The following is a 24,288-nucleotide window of genomic DNA, read 5'->3' as shown; positions in this document are numbered from 1 at the left end:
CAAAGACCATATGCCAGAGTCAATAGGTCGGACATGCGTGCGCAATTCTGTGGCTTTCCTGACCGAGACACGAAGGAGAAGATGTATGTGGGCAGGGGAGGGGGAAGAGTGTGTGTGCGTGTGCGTGTGTGTGTGTGTTGGGGATGGGGGGGGAAGGTGGGTCGGTGTTCACCATCACCACGCTCTCCTCACTGCCCTACTGGGTGGGGTTCAGGCACAGGTGCTCTTATCGGATTGGCTGCTAATTTCATTATTGCGTTTAAGAGAAATCTGGGTGGATACAACTCCCAACAACCTCTCTCTTTATTTCAGTCACTGAAATAAATAATAGTGCACTTTCAGATTTCCTAGGTGAAGAATGTTGCCTTTAATCTTAAATACATAACCAATCAGATATGCAGGTGTGGACACCTACATCTTGTATACAGGGATAAAATAAAAAATTAGTATATAAAGAAGCTTCTTTGGCAAATCTCACAGGAAATATTTCAGAAAAATCCAAGCGCCAGAATAGTTTTTAACAAATTCAAATCGGAAGACTGAGGTGGGAACAGAAGGAGATTGATTTTGTTTCCGGTGAGCAATTTCTCACCAGAAACGCAGCACTCACAAAGTTTCTGGGATCAATGGATGAGAAATAGTCCCACAGGATCACAGACCCTCCGCTGTACTTAACAGTGGGCATGAGATGTTTTTGTCTTTTTCCACATTGTTGCGCTGTTTTGCACAATATCCTCCTGAACTTTGAGCTTGGCAAAACTTTTAATCTCATTATAAATTTACCAACAGTTCTTGTTACAGTCCAAGAAGATTCCACATGCTTGTTTGTGATGACAGATAATGTCTTTTCCCAGTATCACTCCCAAACAACTGTTTTGTATACATAATCTAATGGTTACTGTGAAAACTTGATGACACCAAGGTGACACCATTTATTACAGTTGTCAAAAATTTTGTTTTTGGGGTTTTTTTTTTCTTTACCTCACTCTTGTGTGAAGCTGATGGGTCATTGGTGATTCTTGTTTTTCACCCTGAATTGTTTTAAACTTTGGAAATGTGGTTCAAAGTATAGCTGTGGGTACGATTAGGTTAGAAAGATTTTTTCTTGTAGCCTTTTCCTGAGATATAAAGATCAACACACACGTACCTTACTTAAATGACATGTTTTCTTGAGTAGAGTAGTAATAGAAAAGAAGACACTTCTAAGAAACAAAAAAATCAAGGACTACTGATTACATGTCCCAAATAATATCTATTTAAAATACAGACAATGGCGGTAAAAGCAGTGATTCTGTTAGAAATAGTGTTTTCTAAACACAGGCTTTTCTTCCCTCTGAACAGAAATACTTGAATTTAATGTCCCATGAACATTTTCTGTGTGAAATTATGAATTCATTTTCAGGCTTTTTAGACATCTTTGCCAAGAGTGTCCTCAAATTTCACCACGTCTTCAGGCACAATACAGTTCCAATGAAACAATAAAACAACAGTCGGTTCACACCCATGGATTCAACAACGTCATTAAAAAATACGGTTTCCTTTCCCAAAGCAAAATCAGAAGAAGAAAAAAGAACTCCTGTGCATCAAGGTAGCTTGCACGAACACCTCCCCCCTTTGGTGCCTTCGAGTGTGCATGAAAGAAACCTGTAATTAAAAGTTGCATAACAAGGCCACACTGTGCACTCAGACATGACTGATGTTGAGAAATTTGTCAGAAATAGCAGGCTTTTAAAATGCAGGAGGATGTGTCATGTGATGTCTCATGGTATGACTTATTGTTGAGCACCAGTGGGATCACATGATTAAAATGCCATCTTGCTAATAGTTTATTATTTTAAAAATGTGAGGAAAATTGCTCATTAAAGACATGATTGCTTTGAAATGATTTATTATATTTCCATTCCTACGTGCCAAGAATAACAAGGAGACCAACGGTGAGCACAGACAAGGCTTTTTTTCGCCCCCCCCAGCTTCTACACTTTAACACAAGGTTTTGCTTGAGATGCTTCTCAAGTAGCACTTATGAAAGCCATAATTTTGGTGACACTTGAGATTACACAATGTTCCTTGATTACACGGGAAGTGAAAGAAAACCAAATGACTATCAAGAAGGCAAACAACCATATTCAGAGGCTCACAGCAGGACTGAATCTCGAGGGAGACAAAGCTCTTAGGAAGCAGAGGGGGCTCCGACAGAAAAAGGAGGCGGGGCTACTGTGCCGTACAGAAGTGCGCATACTTGTGAACTTTCTCACATTTTGTCACATTACAACCACAAAAATCACTATGTTTGTTGAGATTTTATGTGATACATCAACCTAAGCCAGCATAACTGAAATAAGAGGGGAAAAAGGAGACATTTTTGAAAATTTCACCAATAAAAATTGTTTGCCCCGAGCTCACTTCCTCTGATATCCTGGCATAAAATCCAGTGCAACCAATTGCTTTCCCAAGACACCAAACGTATCTAATCTCTGTGTAAGTTTGGTCCTTTACTGAATCCTTTTTCTGAACATCATGAATACCAAGGAAGATTTGGTATTCTTGGTAAAGTAATTCGAAAGTGTATGATACAAACCAAAAGGAGAAGTATTCATTATTCATTCCACAAATCTGGCCTTTATGGAACAGTAGCAAGAGGAAAGTCTCTGCTGAACAAAAGCTATACGAACATGAGAAAGAAGGCGCTCTGATCAGATGAGACCAAAACTGAACTCTTGGAGCTGCATTCAAAGAACTGTGTGGAGAGAAACTAACACCGCACTTTGTGGCGAACACTCTGAAACATGGTGTTGACAGAATCATGCTGTGGGAGTGGAGCAAAACACAGGACAATCCTGAAAGGAAGCATCATTGGACACAAGACTGTGGCGAACAGTACTAGACCTAAATCAAATTGAGACTCTATGACACACTAAAAGCACATTTCACAGTAACTCTTTTCATCATTTTATTTGAACAAATATATGGAAACCATTGTATCATTTTCTTTTACTTTCAAATTATGTATTACTTTGTATTGTTCAATCATGAAATCCAAATAAAATCCTGGGCAATTTGTGGTTGAACCAGAGCAAGCTTTCGAAAAATTAAAGGTTCTAAATAAATTTTGAGAATCTCTGGAGATAGCCAGCAGTTTCTTTTTACAATCTACCCGTGCTTTGTCCCCTCTGGGTCTTTCTTCATACCAGACATTCCAGAGGTAGCAAGACTGCCCTAAAGATCTGAGTGGCTGACCCTGGAACAGCATGTTCTGCGTGGTAGTAATAACCTCAGAAAGCCCCCAGAGAGGCAGAGCATCACATGAACAACATGTCAGAGCTTTATGCATGTCAATCCCTGCACCCCATTTTACCTAGCGGGGTTTGGACAAGATATATGCAGCATCCAGCGGACCCCCCTTGGGAGATGGATGTCTGTCCTAAAAAGCTCCTCATCCTGTCTCCACTCCTCTCAACAAACAACCCACATTCCCCACTAACAAGCCTACAGGTTCTCCTCGTATAAAAAAGAAAAAGAGGAAGGGTGGTTCGACTTAGTGCTAGGAACATTGGAGACAGTCTCACCCCCTTTGTGGCATTGACCCAAGGTAGGCTGTCTTAAAGACTTCCCGCTTAGAGAAATTGCCGGCTTTATGCAACATCCTGGCATTTGCATCTCTGTGCTGAAAATTTTGTTTGTGGAGACTACTGGTGCCAAACAGCTTAAAAAGGGTCACAGTGTAGACTGGAAAGCATAGCATGACTTCCATCTCCAATCAGAGGTCTAATACAATATGATTAACACAACCCAACTTAGCCACTTAATTATAAATATGGGAAAAACAAATAAAACCAATTGGAAAATCTGTGTGCTCTGTGCCCGTACTCAGGGCTGTCAGTGACTAAGTCTTGTAACAAAAAGTAACAAAGCTAAAGATGTTTCAAGGCAGTGTTTTAGAGCTGAAACGTTTTAAACCAAGTCAAAGTAGAGTAAAGCAACAACGTTCTCCTTAAATGATTCCTACAGAAGAGTCATTTAGTTTTTTCTGAATTTTGAGTTAAATAACCCATTTACACATTTCAGTGTTTCTGATGCGGCTATGTGATGTCATCATAGTTATTTTTATTTGAACATTTTTCACAATAGTTACATGAAACAGTAGTTTCTGTAATTTTCTTTCGTCATTTGACGTAATCTAAAATGTGCCAATTTAAATAGGATGTGAAAAATGTTCTGAAAAAAAAAAATAAGGCAACTAATAATAATATATACAAATGGATAAAGTTAATGCAGGACAATTCTGTAGACAGCAAAAGACCTTAGACTGATTTAGAGATCCAATCATCAGTAGGATTTTTTTTCTTTATTTACTTAACCTTTATTTTACAAGGATAAAAGCCATTGAGATTAAAAACTTATTTTTCAAGGGAGACCTCGCCAGTGGGCGCCAACAAAAAATACACAGTTAAAAGGAAACATCAAGCTATAAACAATAAAAATGACCTTACATATACAACCAGAGCTACAAAAAGGTGGCTCACATGTCCTAGTCAAAGTTCAGACCTCATTTCTTTTGATAATTTGTGGTAAAATGTGAAAATCCCTGTTCATGGACACTCACCATCCAATCTGACTCAGCTTACACTAATTGACAAATAAATATTGGCAAACATGCTCCTTTTACTGCCTACTTGCAGCAAAAGGAGGTTCAAAGGATTGACTCAGGGGCTGAATGCAAACAGGTGTCCCATTAGTCAGCGTTTTTTTGCAACAAACAACAAGCAAAAAAAGCAACACATAAAACGTAAATGTGAAAAACATACACATCTTCACAAAGCTTTAGATGCATTTCTGAGAGAAGCTTATTTTATGCCCGATATACTTCATCTATTTGTCTTCAGCAAAGTCAGACTTCTCACTTTTGGAAGTCAGTGCTTGGTAACATTCACAATAGCCAAGCAGGCCAGATGCCAAAACACTGATTAGTCCAGCTATGCCTGAGCTCTCTAGGCACTGTGGAGTGAAGGTGCAGTGGGAGACCAGCTCATCACCAAAGAGCACTGCGCTAAACACAACTTTAAGTGGAAAAAAGCCAGAAGACTGTAGTGTATCCTTGCTGGACACATAAAGCCTTAGGCAAGGAGGCATCTGTCTCTTTAATACATAATTCACTTGGAGCTGAAGCATCATACTTTAGTCCGTAGGGCCAGTGCTCTGCTTGGTGTTGTTGGAACATAAAACTGTCTCCGTCATACAGTTCAGTCTTACCAAGACAAAACTTAAGCCTAACCAGTAATTGAATGCAAAATTAGATCCAACTAAACAGACCAATCATTAAAAAAGTGATTAAAACATCTCTCCAATTATTACTTTTTTTTTTGTGCGTGTGTTTAGACAAGTGGCTTTCAAAGTGCACTAAATGCATGTGGAAGCACAGTCACCTCACCTTTCCACCTCAGTGAGAGAGCTTGTCCTCATCAGCCTTGACATGCAGGTAGGTCAACGTGCACAGACAGCCATCAGGCCCTGGAGCTGTCCTCTCAGACATGCACGCGGTCACTTTGCATCTGAACTCCGGCAAATGCATCTTCCTGCAAGCGTATTATTAGAAGCACTCACGTCTTTTTGCCAACATCATTATCATAACCGACAGGATGTGCATTAGTTACTTCCGTCTTCTGCTGGCAATTGGCCCCTAATGTTGACGCACCAGTGAAGAGTCCTTTTGTTGATTTCAACATGGACACGGAAGAACCTGAGGCAGCTGCAGGGTTTGCATGTGTGACACTTCCAGCTCAAGTTCATGGGGAAAAAAAAAAGGGACACTAATGGGTTAACAGTGGAAATGAAAGGGGAAGAGAGTGGAAATCAATGCTTTTGTTGAAGGGAAGAAAGAAAGGCTTTCACAGGTCTATGTATCATTAAGCAATTGAGAAAGCTAATTAGAGTAGGGTAAAAGATGTGCGGATCTCGCAGCTAATTATTTCCATGGCAACCAGAGCTCCTGTAGATGAGGAGAGGTGGCGTTCAGTGTGCGCCAATCAAGGCTGGAAAAAAAAGAGAAAGAGCGACCCCTAGTGGCTTTGACAAGCGAATTCATTTTAAAAAGGAGTTTGACTTGAAGGGGTTTTGCATCTTGAAAGCGTGGAAAGATTTTGTTCTACTATTTGGAAGATGAAAAGGAATAAAACGAACAACTCCCTGGCAACAGATACCACGTGTTTAAACAGTTTGTCTTTCCAGTAGTTTGCTGTAGTCACAAGTGAAAATATATTTGCATTCTACTTTATGTGTATCTGCTTTATATAAAAAAACGTGATATGATTACTAAAATAAGAGAAAAAAATTTTTTAAAAATTAAAGCACTGATATTTGAGAAAAAGCCACTGTTTTACAGCAAAGTTTAGAAACAAAGAGAATATTATTCAATTACTTTTACCTACAACAAAAAAAAAAAGCAACAAATATTCCCACAAAGTAACACAGGTATGAGAGACCGTCAAAGTTTGCTGTCAAAAGAGTACGTCCCTAATGAGACTCGCAGGTGGGACTACTCTAGATTCAACACCACGACTGTAAATATGTTCGAGACTAGACGCATTTCCAACATGTTAACTTTGCCTTCTAAGCAAAGCGAAAAGTTTAGCTGCCTTTTGTCAAGCAGCCGATCAGCAGTGTGCAGACAGGGGAGGCTTAGCTCTGAGTAACTGAGCAACAAAGAGCAGGAAAAAACTACTAACACCCCTTCACCACTTCCTCTCCCACCTGATTAAAAGGAATTTAAACTATACAAACAAAAAGTGTTTGTGTCTTTGAAACCAAACATTTTTATATTCTTGGTTGGCCTTAATATGGGAAAACATCCAATGGCAATAAAAAGATTATCTTTTGTCCAACTTGCAGAACAAATCAACCAGAAATATAGCTGCATAGTCAAAATTGTACTGTATTTTATTAACTGTAGCAAAAAATATTTTAAGTACAAAATAAACAAGACATTTTGCTTTCAGAACAGACTAGATCGACATAACTAATACGTCAAAGTTTTTAATGTGAGGTTCTGTTAAAAGCTTAGCAGCAGTTTTCTTACAAACAGCAGCTAGCTCTCTTGGTGTCTTCATTTTATAAATTCAGATTAGCTAATCCAGAAGACTGATGTTAATGCCTAGTCAGATGATTTCTACCATTCTAATCTAAAAATGTTCACAGCTGTTTGTGAAAACACTATTTTATGACAATTATTCTAAAAAAAATATGATTTTAGGAAGAATAGATGTTCTTACTAAATACTGCTTTAAAACAAACCTGTTAGATAGTAATCACCTTTGTTTGTGGCCTCTCTTTGACCTAAATAAAGACACCAATGAAGGTATTAACTTAAAGCAAAGACGGGAGCTGCTTCTTATCGTTCACCAGAACCCCATTTTGAAACCTTCTTAATGTCTCTGCTTGCTCGGGTCGATCTTCTCCAAATGTATCAGAGGCCTCAGCTGCTCAGCAAAGCTCCGCATGTCCTCCGATACGGTGTCCTGGCCGGCCGGCGCCAAAACACTCAGCTCAACCAAATGTGAAAGCGACATTCGCTCGGTGTTCTCTGTGTTCCCGGGCACCAACACACGGGAAACGTTGCACACCACAACCTTCATAGCTCCCTTTCGGAATATGTGTCCGCTGGTCACAAACTCGTGGTCCATGCGGAAGCCCATCTCATTGAGGAAATCCGGAAGGCTGTGAGAGGCGGCCACGTCGACGCAGTTACGCACCAGGGCGTGGCGGCTCTTGTCTCCTACTTCAGGTTGGCCCAGATAGCGGAGGTGCCACGGAGCCGTGGGGTGGGAGAGAGAGCGGCGAGCGCGCAGAATGAAAGGGTTCCCCTGCTGGCCTTTCAAAAGGTACACCAGTTCGTGGTCTGTAAACGTCTCCGGCTCCATGTTGTCACACAGACCACGCAGACGATGCAGCAGGCTTTCCAGAGCCGCGTCTAACACGCTGCCTGGAATCAAAAGTGGGAAAGATGATTCGAATACAGACGACATATTTTCATGCAAAAACAGCCACTGGAATCTGCTAAAAATCAATAGCTTGTTTATGTAGTACAAATAGCTACAAGACCTTAAAACTACACAGTTTCTAATATCTTAGCACTTCCTTTTAAAAACACACAGAAATACACACTTTAACCAGCACAGTTTGAGATTTGAGAAACCTTTATTTCTTTGCAGGGTTCATACACATTTCTTATTTCAAAGTTCAACACTTCTTCAGACTAAAATGTTGAAAAGTTTTCTGCTGTTGTAGTTGCATATCAGACATTCGGGTATAAAATATTAAGACTGAACTGTAAAAGAGTTCATTAATTCAAATAATCAAATCATAAAACACTATGGTGTTGATTCTGAAATTGGCACAATGCCATTTCACTACTTTCTTTTGGAAATAATTCAAATTCCTCAACATGTTTACATTAAGAACTTTTTACCTTTATTTAGTTTGTAAAATCTCCCATCATAACGACTGCAGAATCATAAGTCCAGTTTCAAACCACGAATCAAGAGAGTCGAGACTTAAACCGATTTGAAATATACCATTTTTTTTGTATTTATGTATTCAAAACAATCAATACGTTTCTCCAAGCTGCATGACAAATGAATTCAATCTGACTTTTTGAAAGCGTGCTCTTGATTCAAGATTAGAAATACAAGGGGATTCATTGAGAACACTTGCATATAATTGTTTGTTCCTGTTCGTGGCTGTATCAAACACATCCTACCTTGTAGTAGATACTCCATCATGTTGATTGTGCCACTGGTGATGGGCATAACAGTAACGGGAGGAGCCTCCATCTCGTCTCAGGATTCAAGGAGCTTAAAGGACGAAAACGTAGTCGATACATTAAATAGTATTAAAGTAGCACCGAACACACTGACTTATTGTTTTCAGGGCAAAATATAATCTTTTTGTAACATGTGTTTCTTAATATATGTAAACCAGAGCGTTACCAATCTATTAACTTTCATTTTAACTAGCAGAGAAAGCTAACCGTTATGTACATCGCTTGTGAACAGCGTGTTTTAAAAACTTTTACCTGAAAAATACAAGACAATGTTTCTCCCCGCCTAATGAAGACAACCGGGGAAATGTTGGTATATTTGGTATCTCCTTGCCTAACCTCACAGTGTTGACCCATTCAACACTAGGCTAGTAGCTTCCCAGCTAGCTCAGAGCTACTTTACTAATCGCGATTGAGGCGCAACGCAGTAACGCCAATAATCGTCTGAACATTTGACAAGATTGTAAAAAAAAATAAAAGAGAAAGAAGTTGGCAATCAAAACAAAACTATTCGCCACAAAACAATTCGCTACATCTGCAACTACTGCCTGAAAGAAAAACGGCTTCCTTTCTTCTTCTTCTGCTCAGTAAAGACAAACTAGGCGTACTTCATCCAGGTTACTGCTGCCCCCTAGAGCTTAGAGTGGGTGTAAAATCAAAATCAGACTCGATTATTGGTTTTCCAAGCAAATATTTATTCCAATCTCTTTTTTCTTTCTTTTAGATTTCTTTTACAGTGAGATAAATTCATTGTTGCAATTTTGTCATGTAAAAAAGGGGCTTTTTAAAAATAAAACCAAAACATCAAAAGTCTTCTAAGTGTAGCAACATGTTAATAATTTAAATTGCACTTATTCTACAATAGTAGTAATAATAATAATAATAATAATAATAATAATAACAATAATAATAAATATAACATGAATGGATGATGTAAAATTACAAAAGACTTTGAGGAATTATATCCATGTGAGTATTTATTGTAAATACAATTTAGATAATTCTAGAAAATTGTTCAACCACTTATCTATAAGATGACATTGAAACACAATGATAGTTTAGATTTCTATATTAACTGACATAATTTTTGGTTGGAAAATGGTTCAGAATGTATTTATGACTAACATACGCTAAACAGAGTAGCTTATGTTTTCTTGATTCAAGATAATTGTAAAATCATAAATAGATTCCATCATCTTTCTTCAGTAGTTTAAAAACTGGATGAAAAACTCCCTGTGGGTGTATGGATGTTTTCAAAGTGTCATGAAACACAAGTCACTGCCGTGGAATCCATTACAAAATCTATCGACAGTGTGGAAATTATGATCACCAAAAATTCCATCTAGTGTTGATTTCTATCAGCACTAAATGGTATTTCCTTTACACTTTAATTCGCTGTAAATACAGCTTTCAAGATCTGTGTCTTGACTTCTTGCTTTTGCCGGTGTCTTGATGATAACAGATGAATAAATTACTGTGGACTCCTCTTCTGCCTGCATGAAAAAACAAGTTTCATAATGTGGTCAAGACAACACGGCATTTCAGTGCCAAGCTTGTACAAAGTTCACTGGTAACCAGAATCTATCTGCATTTGTTCTCACCTCACGAGTGAAGCCACAACATGAAAGGCGAAAAGGAAATGCTAAGGAGAAACAGAAACACAAAGAGATTTGGGGGGCGCATAAATTTCAAGACAGCAAACTGCCGGGTGTGCAAAAAACACAGGAAGTTTAAAAAAAAAAAAGAAAATTGTTGCAGCCTTACCAGCATGTACTCTTGATTTCAAACAGAAAGTTAAAATTGCAAGTAAAATAAAAAAGGTAAAGGCAGCTACTACTCCATAAATAACTGACATCAAAGATTCAGTCTTCTCAAAGACACCTGTAAAACAATATAAACAAACTTTTAAAAATCCTCAATATGAAGTCATTTTCACACAGTTTTTAAAGATAGAGACATACAAACATTATCATATTTGCTAATGTTGCTGTAAAAATGCTCAGAAAATCTCTAATTAAATTAATCTGTTATTGCAGCATAATTATCTCACACTGAAACTTTTTGAAAAGTTCAACATTTGAGTTCAGTATTTTGACAATTTAATCCATGTTAAGAAAAGTATTTGTTTTTAACAAGACCTCCGGCAACAAAAGTAATGATACCATTACTGTTCTTACTTCTAAATCATAACTCCATGAAGCACAATGCTAAGTCTTGTCCTATAATGTTTCACAATCTGTGCAGGATGTTTATGCACAGCTTGTGCCACATATTTTCAATAAGTTTTCTGCTTAAAAGACCAAATAATAATACATTTGCCATTAAGTTGTGGACTACACAAGATTTTTAGTTAAAAATGTTGCAGCAATTTGAAAAGTTAATTATGCACAAGAAACTGACCCAAAACATCACAAAGCTTCAGTCCTTCTAAAAAATGGATGTAAAGGGTTTTCCCCACATATGTATCCATTGTTTTACACCAGGCCTACATTAAAGCGACCTTTTCAGAAAAGCTTAATGTCATTTCATTAAATCACACATTCTTTGGAAGAGAATTGAGCAAACTCATCATGGTATTACAAGACAAAAAATTATGTTTACACCCCCAAAACACCTGCTTGGTTTGAGATGCAAGCAGTATCTGATGGTTATTATGAAGACTTTGTGACCAAAGATACCGTTATCTGCAGTACTCTAAAATTTGGGGGATATTTTTCACCTTCCTTTTCATCTGGCTCATCATACATGGAGGCAAAATAAAGATGATTCCTTGTTCAGTTAAGTACGGCAAAAAGAAACGTGCACCATATGTGGTAAAGGACCCAACCCAGTCATGAGATAGGCAATACACACTGGAAGTAATTTAAGGACAAAGATAAACTTACAAATAAGTACAGTGGGAAGAGACATATGCAATAATCAGAGAGTATAATAGCAAAGAAAATGCAGAAAGAAGGAGAATCCAACAATGAATGACTGAACAAAGGAGAATAAATATAGAGCAGAGTGATTAGTAGTAACAGAACAATCAAGTGAGTAGCAGGAAAAATACCGATAGAAATAGACAAAGGAAAATACAGGGACAAAAATATCATGTAACAGAACATGAGGAAATTCCATAACAATCAGGAATGAACACTGTAGTATAAGACACCAATTGTGAGCAGCGAAAATCAAAATTCAATCAGTTCTTAACAGCAGATTCTTTATTAGAAAATTACACTTTAAAAAGTAAAGTATAAACTTCACAAATGAGCTTTAGCTATAGTTATTTTAATAAGACTTTTAGGATTGTTGACAGGTTATTTTGTTACAATTATTTCTTAACATGGATTTATTTTTTTCTAGTTAAGTACATGTACTCAAATTAAAGATAGTATTTTCTAAGCATTTTATTGGGACTGTGTAGTACTTTTACAATAAGAGATGAATTTATTTAAAGTTTTTTTTAAGTTTGCTACAACGGTACCAACAAACATATTTGAATCTGTATAAGAAAAATGCCCACCCATTGTTGTGTTTAAAGCAGCTGACACTGTGTAGCTGTTTGTAGTTGTTGTAGGCTGACCATCCAAGAGCTCGGTTGAGTTACAGATTAAGGACCCAGATGGATCTATGTCCACTGATATTGTTTGATTGCTCATCAGAAGACTTGAAATGTTTTTTAGATCATTTAATCCCACATCGCATGTCGCAGCACAAGAAAAAATAGAATGCCCTTTGCGGGAAACTGTCAGAAAGCAAACAAATGGTGTAAGACAAGCATTTTTCATCTAATAAATCTAAAAGAAGTGAGAAAGCTTGGAACAATACTTTGGAGAAATATCAAATTCTCACCTGTGATGACGCATAAGTTGATTGTGAGCGGTTTCTGATACGGACCACCACATCTATTCACCCAGCAGGTGTATTTCCCAGCATTAGTATTTTTGACAGATCCAATATATAAGGTCTTGTTGGTAGTAACAGTAACCATTTCTGATCTCGGTTCTAATTCCCTTTGGGCTGCATTGCTGGCTTCAAATGTCCATTTTAAGTTAACAAATTCACCTGGGCATGAGCGGGTGAAACTGCTGCCGTGAAGGATGTAAAATGTCTCTTGAATTTCATCTATAATTTCTAAAAACAAAACACAAACACAGACTCACAATGAAAATGTAAGAAACAGAACTTTAGAACTGAATGAATTATATTAATACTTTTACATTAAAGACAGCAGCTCAAACCTTTCTGCATAGTGATGAAGCTGGACGGTTCCCTGCTGCAGGTTTCTTGAAGGCAGTTTTCACACCAGTAGTCGCCCTGATCTTTATCATTAAAATTATTTATAACCAGAGACCGATTTGCCGTAATTTCTGCTTTTGAACGACTGGCATCATAGTGTCTTATTCCATTCTTATTCTGAAAGTATAGCTGGATTTCCTTACTGTGCTTATTCTCCTTGTAAAACCATTTGAAAGAGCCCGAGTCAGCACTGTGACCCTGACAGTGTATCAGAACTTGACATCCCAGCCAGGATCGACGATGATGTGCTGCAGCTAAATTATCCGTTTTCAGTTAGTCATAAAGGCAACAGGCAGGTTCAAAATGCTGCTTTTGAAATACATTGAGATGACAGTGATTTTATCAGCTACTTACCGTTTCCTGGGAAAATGCATGCGTTCCAGTAAGTCAGAAAAAATACACAAATGAACGCGTTTCGAGGCGATGAAGTCATGTCTTTGCATAAACGAAGGCAGAGTGAAGCAATTCAAAGACTCCTTCTCCAGTCACACCATAATCACAGCTCATCAAAACAGTTCAGAGACTCTGTACAGCATCACAAGGTTTTAGTTTGAGTGTCATAATTAAGCTGAGGCTGACACATAGGAAGTGGTCCAACAGCCACTGCATAGGAAATTTAACAAAGCTCTCGCCCACACGCTTTTGTCTATCGCTGCGCCTTACATATTTTGCTTTCTGCATCTCCTAGGTGTCGAGATACAGCATGTGCATCACAAACAAGTTTGATTTCTCATACAGAGGTGTCAGGTCTCTCATGACACTCTTTTTTTTTCATAATTTTGTGCATATGTTACTATAACTTTTTTTATGATTTTTTTTTTTAATAGAAAAAAGATTGACTGACCTTGTGAAAACCTACTTTAATCTAAACTAAAGATTAAACATCTAGAGTTGATTGTCTGAAATGTTTTAAAAGTTAATTTGCAAACTCTAATTTTTAGAGGTATTTTCTGACAGTGAACCAACAGTGGAAACATTCGCTTATCATGAGCACCACGAAACAGACGTGAGTCACACAAGCAGAGTAAACCCAGGAACGGCTCAAGGCATTTCTCATCTGTCTTTTGAAATGTTCCCCAAATATAACTAGAATGTTTTTCTTACAGGAAATTCAAATGTGCGTGTGCAGCACAAGGTAAGAATTACAAAGTATATTTACAAAATAATAATAAAAAAAATAATTAAAAGTAAATTAAATAAATTAAGACGAGCCTATAAGTAAAAGGAAGATCTAGGTCAAGAGGAATAAATACACTGAACACACCGAACTGAAAGCAGTAGTGTCTCTATCTCCGAACTTTGTAGCCAAAGTAGATTTAGATTTAAAATGATTTTCATTCAACCAAGAAGTAAGTCTCAGATAGAAAACATACAGGAATCTTAAGGGAATGTTTATTTCTATTTGTTTTATTTACATGTTATTAATAATGGCACCTAGAAACTTTTTTATTCCCTTATTTAGTAATTGATGCAAAAGTCCTTATTTGCACAATAGCAAGTTTTCACTTCCACATTACAATCATGCGATTCTTTGTCATACAACAGACTAAGATTTGTTCTTTGTTGTAAAGCAAATTGTGAGAAAGATCAAGAGGTAGGAAGGCTGATGTATAGTTTGTCTGGAAAATTGGCTTGCTGAGTGGATAGAGTACATCATGTACTGATTAAAATCTGCCAGAGATATTATAAATGTCAAAACATCCTTCATATTTGGGCATGGAAGATGTACATTTCATTCTTTTAGGTAGAACAGGAATGAAATCAGGAATGTTGCTCAAAACTCCACCGATAACAACAAAGGTGCTGAATCTGACACACAGATAAAGTCAAGAATTTGCCAATTACTCAGTGATTAAGCAATATGTGCAATCAATACGGTACAAAAACAAACAGCAAATAATAGTTTGTCACCAATTACTTGTAACCTGGCTTTGCTTTGACACACAATCTCCTTCATAACAGTATCTGAAGCTGATGAAAACCAGAATCAAAAGAACTATTCTTCCCAGGATGTGTCTCAGTGTGGAGGTCCTCGAAGCCGTGAGTCCTGAATGAATGGACTTTCATTCATAATCCTCTCAAGGGTGAGATTATGTTGCTTGTGCATGTACTCTGACATGTTTCCTTCTACTAAACTTTCCACTGCTGTGCAGCATTCTGTGAACAGTCAGCTTTTTTAATAAAGAGAATTTGTGGTTTAGTCTTCTTGTTGTCTACTGAACAAATGTCAAATCTTGTTACTAACAAGCCATACCAACATTTCTTTATTAAAAATCTAATTTTTGTCAGGAATATTGAATTGTCTGAGAAAATTAATTGTAGGTTTTTATTAGCCTTAAGCCAATTTCATCAGTATAACCAGAAATAAACAGGTTAAATATGTCACTGTAATCATTACAAATTCATAGATTTTTTTTTCACGTTTGATTTATAAAAATATAATAAATTTTACTGAGATGTGCCGGTTTGTTACCTAGGAAGTAAAAATTATGTTTTTAGATGTAGGACGCGTCAAAAACATTTTTTATTTCTCATTTAAGTCGTTTTCGACTATAATTAAACATTTTGTTGACCAAAATTAAATTAAGTAAAAAGGGATTAGCTTTCCACCAAATTACATGACGGTATCAAACGGGCTGCTTAATTGAACACTGGCAATAATCAGAAGCATTTTAAGTGTTTATCGCCCAAATCCCTTTAAATATCCGTCAGCAAGTGCAGGCGCGGTTGCTGACCCCGCCCCGACATGCGCAATCACCGCCTTCCTCAGTCAACCGCAGGCTGCCTGCTGCTGCGCACACAGAGGGAGCGTCACTTCTCCTCCTGCACAACACGGACGTCGTCGGGATGCAGTTGACAGAAGCTCTCCTCAAATACCAGCTGGCCTGGCCTCATATGCACTACTTTTTATCTGCGCTGTGCCTCGTTGCCGCCGTGTACAAATTAACCTTCATCCTCCTGAAACGGAAGGCTCTTCTGAAGAGCTTTGAAGCCTTTCCAGGACCCCCGGCACACGTGTTGTTTGGAAATGTTCTGGAGGTAACGAGTTTTAGTGGCATCCAGCCATTAAATGCAGCAGCTGCAGCCTTATGTAGCTATAACATAGTCTCAACGTTAAGGCTTTTCATTGTGTGTAATCAAATTTAAAATTCTTAATTGAAGTATTGTTTAAAGTTTCATACAACCTTTGTAGTTCATTCAAATTTTTATATAAACAACAACTAATAATAATAATAATATTGCTGAGAGAGAGGCATAAAGTTTATATAAAGCATTCAGCCTTTTGTTAAATAACAACTGGAATGAATACAATTATATTACAAATATCAGTAATGATGCTATTTGTAGTACTGCTACTACTAGTTAAAGTAGTAGTAATAAAAAAATAATACAACGGAGAAAGAAAAAACATACATCAAAAAAAGTCATCATTGTTTAATTTACCAAATTAATGTGACAAAATAACAGAAATAAGCAATAAAAATATGCATCTTTGAAAATATATATCATCAAATGTATACGTGTGTTGTGTTATACAAACAAAATACAAAATGGGTAAAATCAAGTAGGTAATGAAAACAGTGGAGAATAACTTTCTTCCATTGTTGTGCCCCCTTATAACTTAATGGAAAATTATCCTCAACTTGTGGGAACAGTAAGAGGATGAAATCCTAAAAACTTAAGATGAATGCAAATGCAATTATAACTTGCAATCAACTAGGTCTTTAAATGGTCTAAATTGGAAACAAACTAAAATCTGCAATGCATTAATATCACAAGTTGTTATAATCTGGAGAATGTGGAACATGTTAGAATTTGATAATATTGGTGGATACCACTTAATCAGCTTTGGGTTTTGTAAATTGAAATGAAGTAATATATATTAAAGCTTTTTAATTATAATTGTTAATCTATGCAAATTAGAAGCAGTGTGTGTAAATGTCTAAATTTGTGCAGCGTATCGGTGTAAACCTGTGTGTGTATTTTCACATGTCTTATATTGTTATTGCTTTTTTAGTTTAAACAAGATGGGACCGACTTTATCAAAGTGTTAAAGTGGGCGGAGAGCTATCCCTATGCTTTCCCTATGTGGTTCGGCCCGTCTATTTGTATTCTCAACATTCACCACCCAGATTATGTCAAAACTATTCTGGCATCAACAGGTGGGAACATATTTTTACTTTAACTCTTTATTACAGCATCATAACCGTGATGTAAACATCAATTTAACTTGGCTTTCATTTACTTTTTTTTTTAATAATAGAGCCAAAGGATGATTTTGCATATAAATTTATCGAGTCTTGGATCGGTAAGAATACTTTGCTTTATCCTACTTGCTTGTTTTGTCTTAATGCAGGGTTAACTTGTAACATTTTACTGACTCGCTCTCATTGTGTCTCTTTTTCTCTAGGAAATGGTTTGTTGGTGTCAAAAGACCAGAAGTGGTTTCGCCACCGGAGGCTCCTGACTCCAGGTTTCCATTATGATGTTTTAAAACCATACGTGAAACTGATGTCAGACTCTGCCAAAACAATGCTGGTATGTAATTTATGAATGAATAATGATTAGACATGTTGCTAACAAGGCAATGCATTGTCCTAACCATACCCCATTTCAAGAGTGAAATAATTGTGAAATAATTGTGAAACAACCTCTTTCCTGAAGTCATTCTGATTGCTGATGTGGTCAGCTTGCAGGTTTTGCTTTTTAAGCATAGGCTTATTTCTTGGTCAGCACACTCTCAGGCCACGTGAACAAGGTGTTTCAGCATCTTCCACATTATGACAGGAATACAACATGGTGATTCTTGAGCTATTCTTCAACATCTTAATCAATATTCTACAACAAGTCCTTCAACTGGTAGATAGTTGAATAAATCAGATGGTTAAAACTTGGACACCTTGTATGCTATAATGACTCAAATATTGCGAATACACATCAACACTGGTTTTGAATAAGAAGAAGGATATAACAGACCTCTTTAGTCAACCCGAACTCTGTTGAACACATAAGAACTACACCTAAAGACCAGCTCTGTGCCAGGGCCCCCCCAAAAAATATAGATCAGAACTAGGTTAGCAACACATGTTGAGAGAATTTTGCCAGAATCTTTGTTAAGGCTACCAATATTGTGGTTTCTCTGCAACTTGCATAGAACAAATTATCTAAATATCAGTGTGGGTGTATTTTTGAGTATGTATGTGGTTTAGAGAAAGTCCCTAATAGTTTTAAACCAATGAAACGTTTCTACTTTAAAAAGTCTTGAAGTTGTGTGGTATCCTTTTTCCAACTCTTGAAAAAGAACCAATAAATAAATCAATGAAAGCTTCAGATTAATATGCAGTTTATGCTGCTGCTGAGTGTAATCTCTGACTGAACCTGAGCTGAGCTGAGCTTAATCCTTGTATCCCATTTTTTCCTGCTTACATGCTACATTTGTGTCCTTGTATTTTTAAGGACAAATGGGAACGCTATGCCAACTCTAAAGAGTCCTTTGAATTGTTTGAGCATGTGAGCCTGATGACACTGGATAGCATCATGAAGTGTGCCTTTAGCTGCAACAGCAACTGTCAGACAGAGGGGTGAGTAACCGTAACAAAAATCACCCCTTCAGCTTCTGCGTCCATCCAAAACAAGTTCAGATGCTTTATTAACAAGCAGAAGGAAGATATCACCTTTCATGTTTCCCTGCTTTTTTTTTCTGTCAGGGGAACAAATGCCTACATCAAAGCAGTGTATGAGCTCACCAATCTTATTAACCTCCGGGTGAGGATGTTTCCATACCACAGTGATCTCATTTTCCACCTCAGCCCACATGGTTTCAGATACAGGAAAGCATACAAGGTGGCTCAAAGTCACACAGGTAAGCCCTGAGCCCAGTGACATCTTTGATTAATATAACCTGTCCATTTAAAGAGTAACCGTTTGTTTTCTTTTCAAGATGAGGTCATCAAAAAGAGGAAAGAGGTACTGAAGCAAGAGACGGAACTGAGCCGCATACAGGCCAAAAGATACTTGGATTTTCTGGACATTCTTCTCTTTGCACGAGTATGTGACATCAATTCAAATCTGATTTAAAAGCAAAAGTGTGGCTTTTGTTTATTTGTTCAGTGAGAGCTGACTTGAAGTTCTGCCAGAGGTTTAGATAAAATGATATTTAAAAGAAAGATTAAAGCAAAAAAAAAAAAAAAAAACACTATCAAACACCATAATCGCAAATAATTGTAAAGCAAGTACCAAATGCATCAAATTAGGGCATATTTACAGGGAAAACTGGTGAAGACACATAAATAACCCCCCCAAAAAAATTATCTTTTGGTATTAGATTAGAAAAAGTCATTAAAAAAATATTTATTCATAGGAGGAAAAAGCATTCAGAACAATGTTTTTAACAAAATCATCAGTGGCACAATTATTGGTACCCAAAATGAAACGGTATTAAATAAATGTCTCATGCATTTTTGTTTTCACTTTTTAAAAGTTAATATGACTTTCTAGGAACCTACATACATTGTGATAAGACTCTTACAATGTTAACGTTTAAAGGACTCATAACAAAAGTGACGAAATGACATTTAGAGTTTTATAGAGAACCCTTCCCATTGATAGGTTGGGCAAAGATGTGTAAAACCATTAAAAGAATGAAGACTTTTTTCATGCTTATGAAATCTGACACTTAAAAATGCAACAACAAAAATCAAATGAACTAATATACAAAACAGCCTTTCATGTGCAGTTGATTTGTGAAGGATCTATGATGCTGTGGGCCTATCTCTCTCCCAAAGTCCTGTTAGAGTGCATAACATTAAATACTCTTTAAATATGTCTACCAAAACAAAATACCTCAGAAAACCTGTTGGGTGAACTGAAGAGAAGGAAAATAAGCGAGAACAGAGGAACTCTAATCGATCAAAAGAGATGTTATAAATAAAAATGGCTTAACATTTAATTTTTTAAAGTAGAATTTATGCCAGTGCAGTAAAAAGATTAATTTACATTAAAGCTTCTTAAATTGCATTACAAGGCTGTCAATCAATGTGGCCAGCACTGAAAAATAAAATTTAAATTGAAAAAGGAATTATATAAACCTGATAACAGATTAGAGATGAGGCAACACAAGGTCATAGCATTAAAGCGGCCAGAAGTGACTCAGCAAGTAAACATGCTCTGCATACTAATGTTCTCTGTTAAAGCAGTTTTTCACCATTTTGTCTCTCTATGCTAAAAAGCTGAGGGGAAAAACTAGATAGAGCTAAAAAAAATATTTCCTTTTGCAACATTTGCAGTCTCTTTTAACAACTCTGAGCAGCTGATAAGGATTTCTTTCAGAACAACAAGGTTGCCGTCCTCTATCTGAAGCTCAGAGGTACAATGGAGGTACGAGGGCAATGACCCTACAGATTAAAGAAAGTTTACTACAGAATCATAAAATGAAACTAATAGCAACAGTGTGGTTAACCGACAGTTGTGAATGTCACTATTTTAAAAGCTGCTTCGAGTCACAGCTATGAGAAATAATTGAGACTAAGTGTTTAATGCTTGCCAATGTGTTTTGAATGGTTTTTTTGTTGTGCGTTTTTATCAGATGCATTTTTACTACTGGTTGAAACATAACATGCAGAGTAATTTTAAACATGTGGCGCATCCAAGCAATCTGCACGTCCCTGTAAAAATTCTTGGGCTAATGACCTGCGACGTAGCCTTTACGGTCTGCAATTACTTTTAATTTTTAATTCCTTCTGCAGGACGAAAACCAGCAGGGCCTGTCGGATGAAGACCTGCGAGCAGAAGTGGACACTTTTATGTTCGAGGGGCACGACACCACGTCCAGCGGCATCTCGTTCATCCTCTACTGCTTGGCCTGCCACCCGGAGCACCAGAAGCTCTGCAGGGATGAAATTTGTGAAGCTTTACAAGGCAAAGACACCATGGAGTGGTAGGAAAACTTGGAGAAAATGATGCTTGTAAAAGAAAGCTGGTCCTCAGCTGTGCTAGATTGATAGTTAAATCTAATCTATGCTCAACTTTACCGCCTCTCTGTGAATAACATTAAGTCTCTTGTCCCATATTAAGGGAGGATCTTAATAAAATTCCATACACCACAATGTGCATCAAAGAATCCCTTCGTCTTTATCCTCCTGTACCGGGAATATCCAGGCAGATCACTAAACCCATCACCTTCTTCGATGGAAGAACGTTGCCAGCAGGTCAGTGGCATTAGTGTGTTATTTTAAAGAAACGCTGAGGTTGACGGATACTGCATATAAACTTTACAAGTGAAAATAAAATATTAACTTTCTAAACCGCGGAACTGGTTTAATGTGGAACTCATTATAAAACAAGCTTAACAAAGCTGCACACATTAACAATCTGTGGTTGCGAAAAAAGTATTTGTTTCCTATGTGCACTGTGCAGTACACTCCCTGTTACTGTGTAACTTAGTCACATAAAAACTTCTTGAAATATTATCTTTCAGACTTTATAAGTATTTTTTTTATGCAGATTGCTATAAAGCACTTTCTATACAGAACCAAATTCATCCCTGCAACATGTTAGGAAACGTATTGACACAAGCAGCTTTACAGCGATGACTCAATGTTAACTTCAAGACATGTTTGAAGAAGAGGTGTACACATACTTCACCTTTGCATTTTGTTCACTGTCCTAACTAAAGTACAGCTTTATTTTTTTAAAGGCTCTCACATTGGAGTAAGCATGTTTGCAACTCACAGAAACGCAACAGTCTGGGAAAACCCTGATGTAAGTGATGCAAAGTTTATTATAACCATAATGGCATTGGAAATTAAAATTTTTAAATGGATTCAAGCTATAGAAAAGCAGTCACTGCATTAATAAAGGACAGATCAGGCTGTTCAGAAGTTATTATTTTGATCTTTTTTTTTTCTCCTGAGGAGTGTACAAAAAGAACAAGAAAACATAGAAAATGAATTACAGGTTCTGCAACTCTCAGTTTTTAATTCCCTAGACAATTAAGAAATTATTATACAATATGAATTTGATTTAAGATCAGATTTTTTTATTTTCGACATGCATTTTCTTTGGTATGCCTGTAAGAAAACCTGATGTTTTCTCTCCGCCTGTGTTGCCATAGGTCTTTGACCCGCTGCGATTCCTCCCAGAAAATGTCTCTAAGAGGTCACCTCATGCATTTGTGCCTTTCTCAGCTGGACCAAGGTTTGGAAAAACTCGACACTGTGTCTGTTTGACTTATCTCAGTTTATAGCCACTTTGTCTTTAACCTTATATCAGCCTGCAGCTTGTGAATGTGTAACGTAGCACACACACCTAGTTTTACATGCATAATAAAAGTCCTGTTGTTTGGTGCTAGAGTAAAGCAGAGGAAAGGTAAAGTGAGCACATGCCTGCTCTGTCACAACTTGTTTTTCATCGTTCATCTTCTGCTTAACCCTTTAATGTCCTTCTTAATGTCGTCTTCCCTTAGAAACTGCATCGGCCAGACATTTGCCATAAATGAGTTGAAGGTGGTGACGGCCTTGACACTAAAGCGCTACGAGCTGATAGAGGATCCCGACAATAAGCCCAAGATAATTCCCAGACTGGTTCTCCGCTCTCTTAATGGCATCCACATCAAGATCAAACCAGTGGAACCAGAAATGTGATGGAAAAAAAGAATCTGATGGATTCAATCAAAGAGAAACAAATTGCTTAGAAAGTGGATAAAAAAAAAAACCTGAAGTGCAATTTGAGGAAATTTTTACACTAATGTCTCATGACGAGGAAATTTGTGTTTAAAACTGTTTTTCTAGAAATATTTGCACCGTTTATCTTAAAATGGGTTTGTTATATATTTAGAGATAAGCTTCATCTTGAAGCAAAACTATAAGCATTGCATTATAATAAAGCACATTGTTGTAATACTGTAGAATGTGTCTAAAATAGTGAGATTGAATGGGGGTTTTTTTTACATTAATTAACAGTTCATTTCTGCAGCTAGGAATATGTTATATTTCTGTTGTTGGGGCAAAATAAAACAGAAAAAGAAAATAAGTACACACACTTATTTGTCATGGAAACTTCAATAGTTAAGACTGATGGTTAAAATACTAAACATTTAAGGAAAGAAAAGGGTGTAATGTTTTTAAACTAGTCCAGGTTGGTTAAATAACCTACAAGGTTTTAACTAAAATTGTGTAGCAGAGTAAAAAGAGTTACTTTGTATGCATTTATGAGCTGTGTTACCTAATCTCAGTGTTACATTTCTCCATTTAATTTAGGTCATTAGTGAATGTTTAACTCATTGTTTTTCAACCTTTTCTGAGCAAAGGTACATTGTTTTAATTGAAAAAATCACGAGGCACACCACCAATCAAAAATGTAAACAAAGATACTCTGTAGCCGCCTATATATAAAGTCATTCTTGTCAAAGTGTCTTGAATAGGAATCAAATAAAAACAAAATTTATTTTTTTATCATATTTTACAGTTCTTATTTCAAATTGCACTTAACATGTCTACTTCAAAAAATACATCTGAACAGGGCCACAACACTAATTCTCTTGTCTAAAAGTAAAATGCTCTGTACCTACTGCCATCTAGTGATAATAAAATTACATGCTTGCGCCACTAGTCACTACTACAGCAGAGACACTCAAAGATGGCATTATTTGCATCTAAATATTCGTTTTTAAAAAATATTTTAAGACCAATTACCGTATTTCCCGGACTATCAGCGCACCATTCACCGCACCTTCAAATGTTTGACCCCCCCTGCCCCATCCCCTCGCCTGGAAACTTACATATATCAGCCGCGCCGGGCTACAGGCCGCTGGTATCTCTGCCGCTCTCGGTTTTCTATAAGGACCCAGCAGAGGGCTGCGTCATAATAACTGCTTGATATATTAAGGACGCAGTTCTCCGTTTTCAAATCCGGTTATGCTCACGCCGAGTGAACAAAACCGGCTCTGCAGCGGCTCTTATTTCCCTCCTGTACTGCCAGATCAATACTCCTCAACTTAGAAGCTGCATCACATGAGTTTGAAAACATTTCTCCATAGTGACTGCTGCTAGCTAGCATGTGCTTGTTCGAAATGAAAATTAGCGCGTTCTTCTTTGATTTCCAATTTTGACTTACAATGATTCACTTCCTGCTAAAGAGCCCCCTGGTGGTTGAAGAAAAATCCACAGAAAAACCTGCACCGGGCTATAAGTCGC

The 24,288-nt window shown here is 37.1% G+C and overlaps 3 protein-coding genes and 1 long non-coding RNA gene across 6 annotated transcripts; 2 read left to right on the top strand and 2 right to left on the bottom strand.

Annotated features, from left to right (window-relative positions):
* The first annotated feature begins 6,832 nt into the window (after positions 1 to 6,832).
* LOC107836798 (uncharacterized) lies at positions 6,833 to 11,408 on the top strand. The gene is made up of 3 exons (XR_001662756.1): positions 6,833 to 7,183; positions 10,932 to 10,936; positions 11,396 to 11,408. It is a non-coding gene; the product is annotated as an uncharacterized LOC107836798 (long non-coding RNA).
* med18 (mediator of RNA polymerase II transcription, subunit 18 homolog (yeast)) lies at positions 6,916 to 9,383 on the bottom strand. Its single transcript, XM_007557262.2, has 3 exons — positions 9,068 to 9,383; positions 8,753 to 8,846; positions 6,916 to 7,975 (listed from the first exon to the last, which is right to left on the bottom strand). The coding sequence occupies exons 2-3, from the start codon at positions 8,823 to 8,825 to the stop codon at positions 7,419 to 7,421; spliced, it is 630 nt and encodes a 209-aa protein (XP_007557324.1). The 5' UTR covers positions 8,826 to 8,846; positions 9,068 to 9,383; the 3' UTR covers positions 6,916 to 7,418.
* Positions 9,741 to 13,884, bottom strand: LOC103141569 (uncharacterized). 3 transcript variants are annotated; one of them, XM_007557260.2, is made up of 7 exons: positions 13,451 to 13,884; positions 13,039 to 13,350; positions 12,650 to 12,931; positions 12,321 to 12,542; positions 10,577 to 10,693; positions 10,414 to 10,454; positions 9,741 to 10,305 (listed from the first exon to the last, which is right to left on the bottom strand). In XM_007557260.2, exons 1-7 carry the CDS (start codon positions 13,527 to 13,529, stop codon positions 10,177 to 10,179), a joined length of 1,182 nt encoding a protein of 393 aa, XP_007557322.1. In that variant the 5' UTR covers positions 13,530 to 13,884; the 3' UTR covers positions 9,741 to 10,176. The 3 variants fall into 3 exon arrangements, with proteins under 3 accessions (XP_007557322.1, XP_007557323.1, XP_016529416.1); XM_007557261.2 differs by having other exon boundaries at positions 13,039 to 13,884; XM_016673930.1 differs by lacking the exons at positions 9,741 to 10,305; positions 10,414 to 10,454; positions 10,577 to 10,693 and adding an exon at positions 10,946 to 12,223 and having other exon boundaries at positions 12,254 to 12,542.
* A 1,970-nt stretch (positions 13,885 to 15,854) lies between these two features.
* cyp4t8 (cytochrome P450, family 4, subfamily T, polypeptide 8) lies at positions 15,855 to 23,134 on the top strand. The gene is made up of 12 exons (XM_007557259.2): positions 15,855 to 16,135; positions 17,115 to 17,259; positions 17,361 to 17,405; positions 17,508 to 17,635; positions 18,554 to 18,678; positions 18,805 to 18,959; positions 19,038 to 19,144; positions 20,842 to 21,032; positions 21,170 to 21,303; positions 21,792 to 21,856; positions 22,209 to 22,291; positions 22,560 to 23,134. Exons 1-12 carry the CDS (start codon positions 15,944 to 15,946, stop codon positions 22,735 to 22,737), a joined length of 1,548 nt encoding a protein of 515 aa, XP_007557321.1. The 5' UTR covers positions 15,855 to 15,943; the 3' UTR covers positions 22,738 to 23,134.
* Positions 23,135 to 24,288: the final 1,154 nt, after the last annotated feature.

This window comes from Poecilia formosa, unplaced genomic scaffold, assembly GCF_000485575.1.
Source record: "Poecilia formosa unplaced genomic scaffold, Poecilia_formosa-5.1.2 Scaffold86, whole genome shotgun sequence".
Lineage (NCBI taxonomy): Eukaryota > Metazoa > Chordata > Actinopteri > Cyprinodontiformes > Poeciliidae > Poecilia > Poecilia formosa.
This window is presented reverse-complemented; position numbering and strand designations above follow the sequence as displayed.

Coding starts and splice junctions, on each gene's coding strand:
- med18 (XM_007557262.2), bottom strand. CDS start 8,825: ATGGAGGCTCCTCCCGTTACTGTTATGCCCATCACCAGTGGCACAATC. Junction 7,976..8,752: donor GATGGAGTATCTACTACAAG/GTAGGATGTGTT, acceptor TTTTGATTCCAG/GCAGCGTGTTAGACGCGGCT.
- LOC103141569 (XM_007557260.2), bottom strand. CDS start 13,529: ATGACTTCATCGCCTCGAAACGCGTTCATTTGTGTATTTTTTCTGACT. Junction 10,694..12,320: donor TGCTTTAAACACAACAATGG/GTGGGCATTTTT, acceptor ATTGTTTTACAG/GTGTCTTTGAGAAGACTGAA. Junction 10,306..10,413: donor GTTGTGGCTTCACTCGTGAG/GTGAGAACAAAT, acceptor TTTTTCATGCAG/GCAGAAGAGGAGTCCACAGT.
- cyp4t8 (XM_007557259.2), top strand. CDS start 15,944: ATGCAGTTGACAGAAGCTCTCCTCAAATACCAGCTGGCCTGGCCTCAT. Junction 18,960..19,037: donor GGTGGCTCAAAGTCACACAG/GTAAGCCCTGAG, acceptor TTTCTTTTCAAG/ATGAGGTCATCAAAAAGAGG. Junction 21,304..21,791: donor TGGAAGAACGTTGCCAGCAG/GTCAGTGGCATT, acceptor ATTTTTTTAAAG/GCTCTCACATTGGAGTAAGC.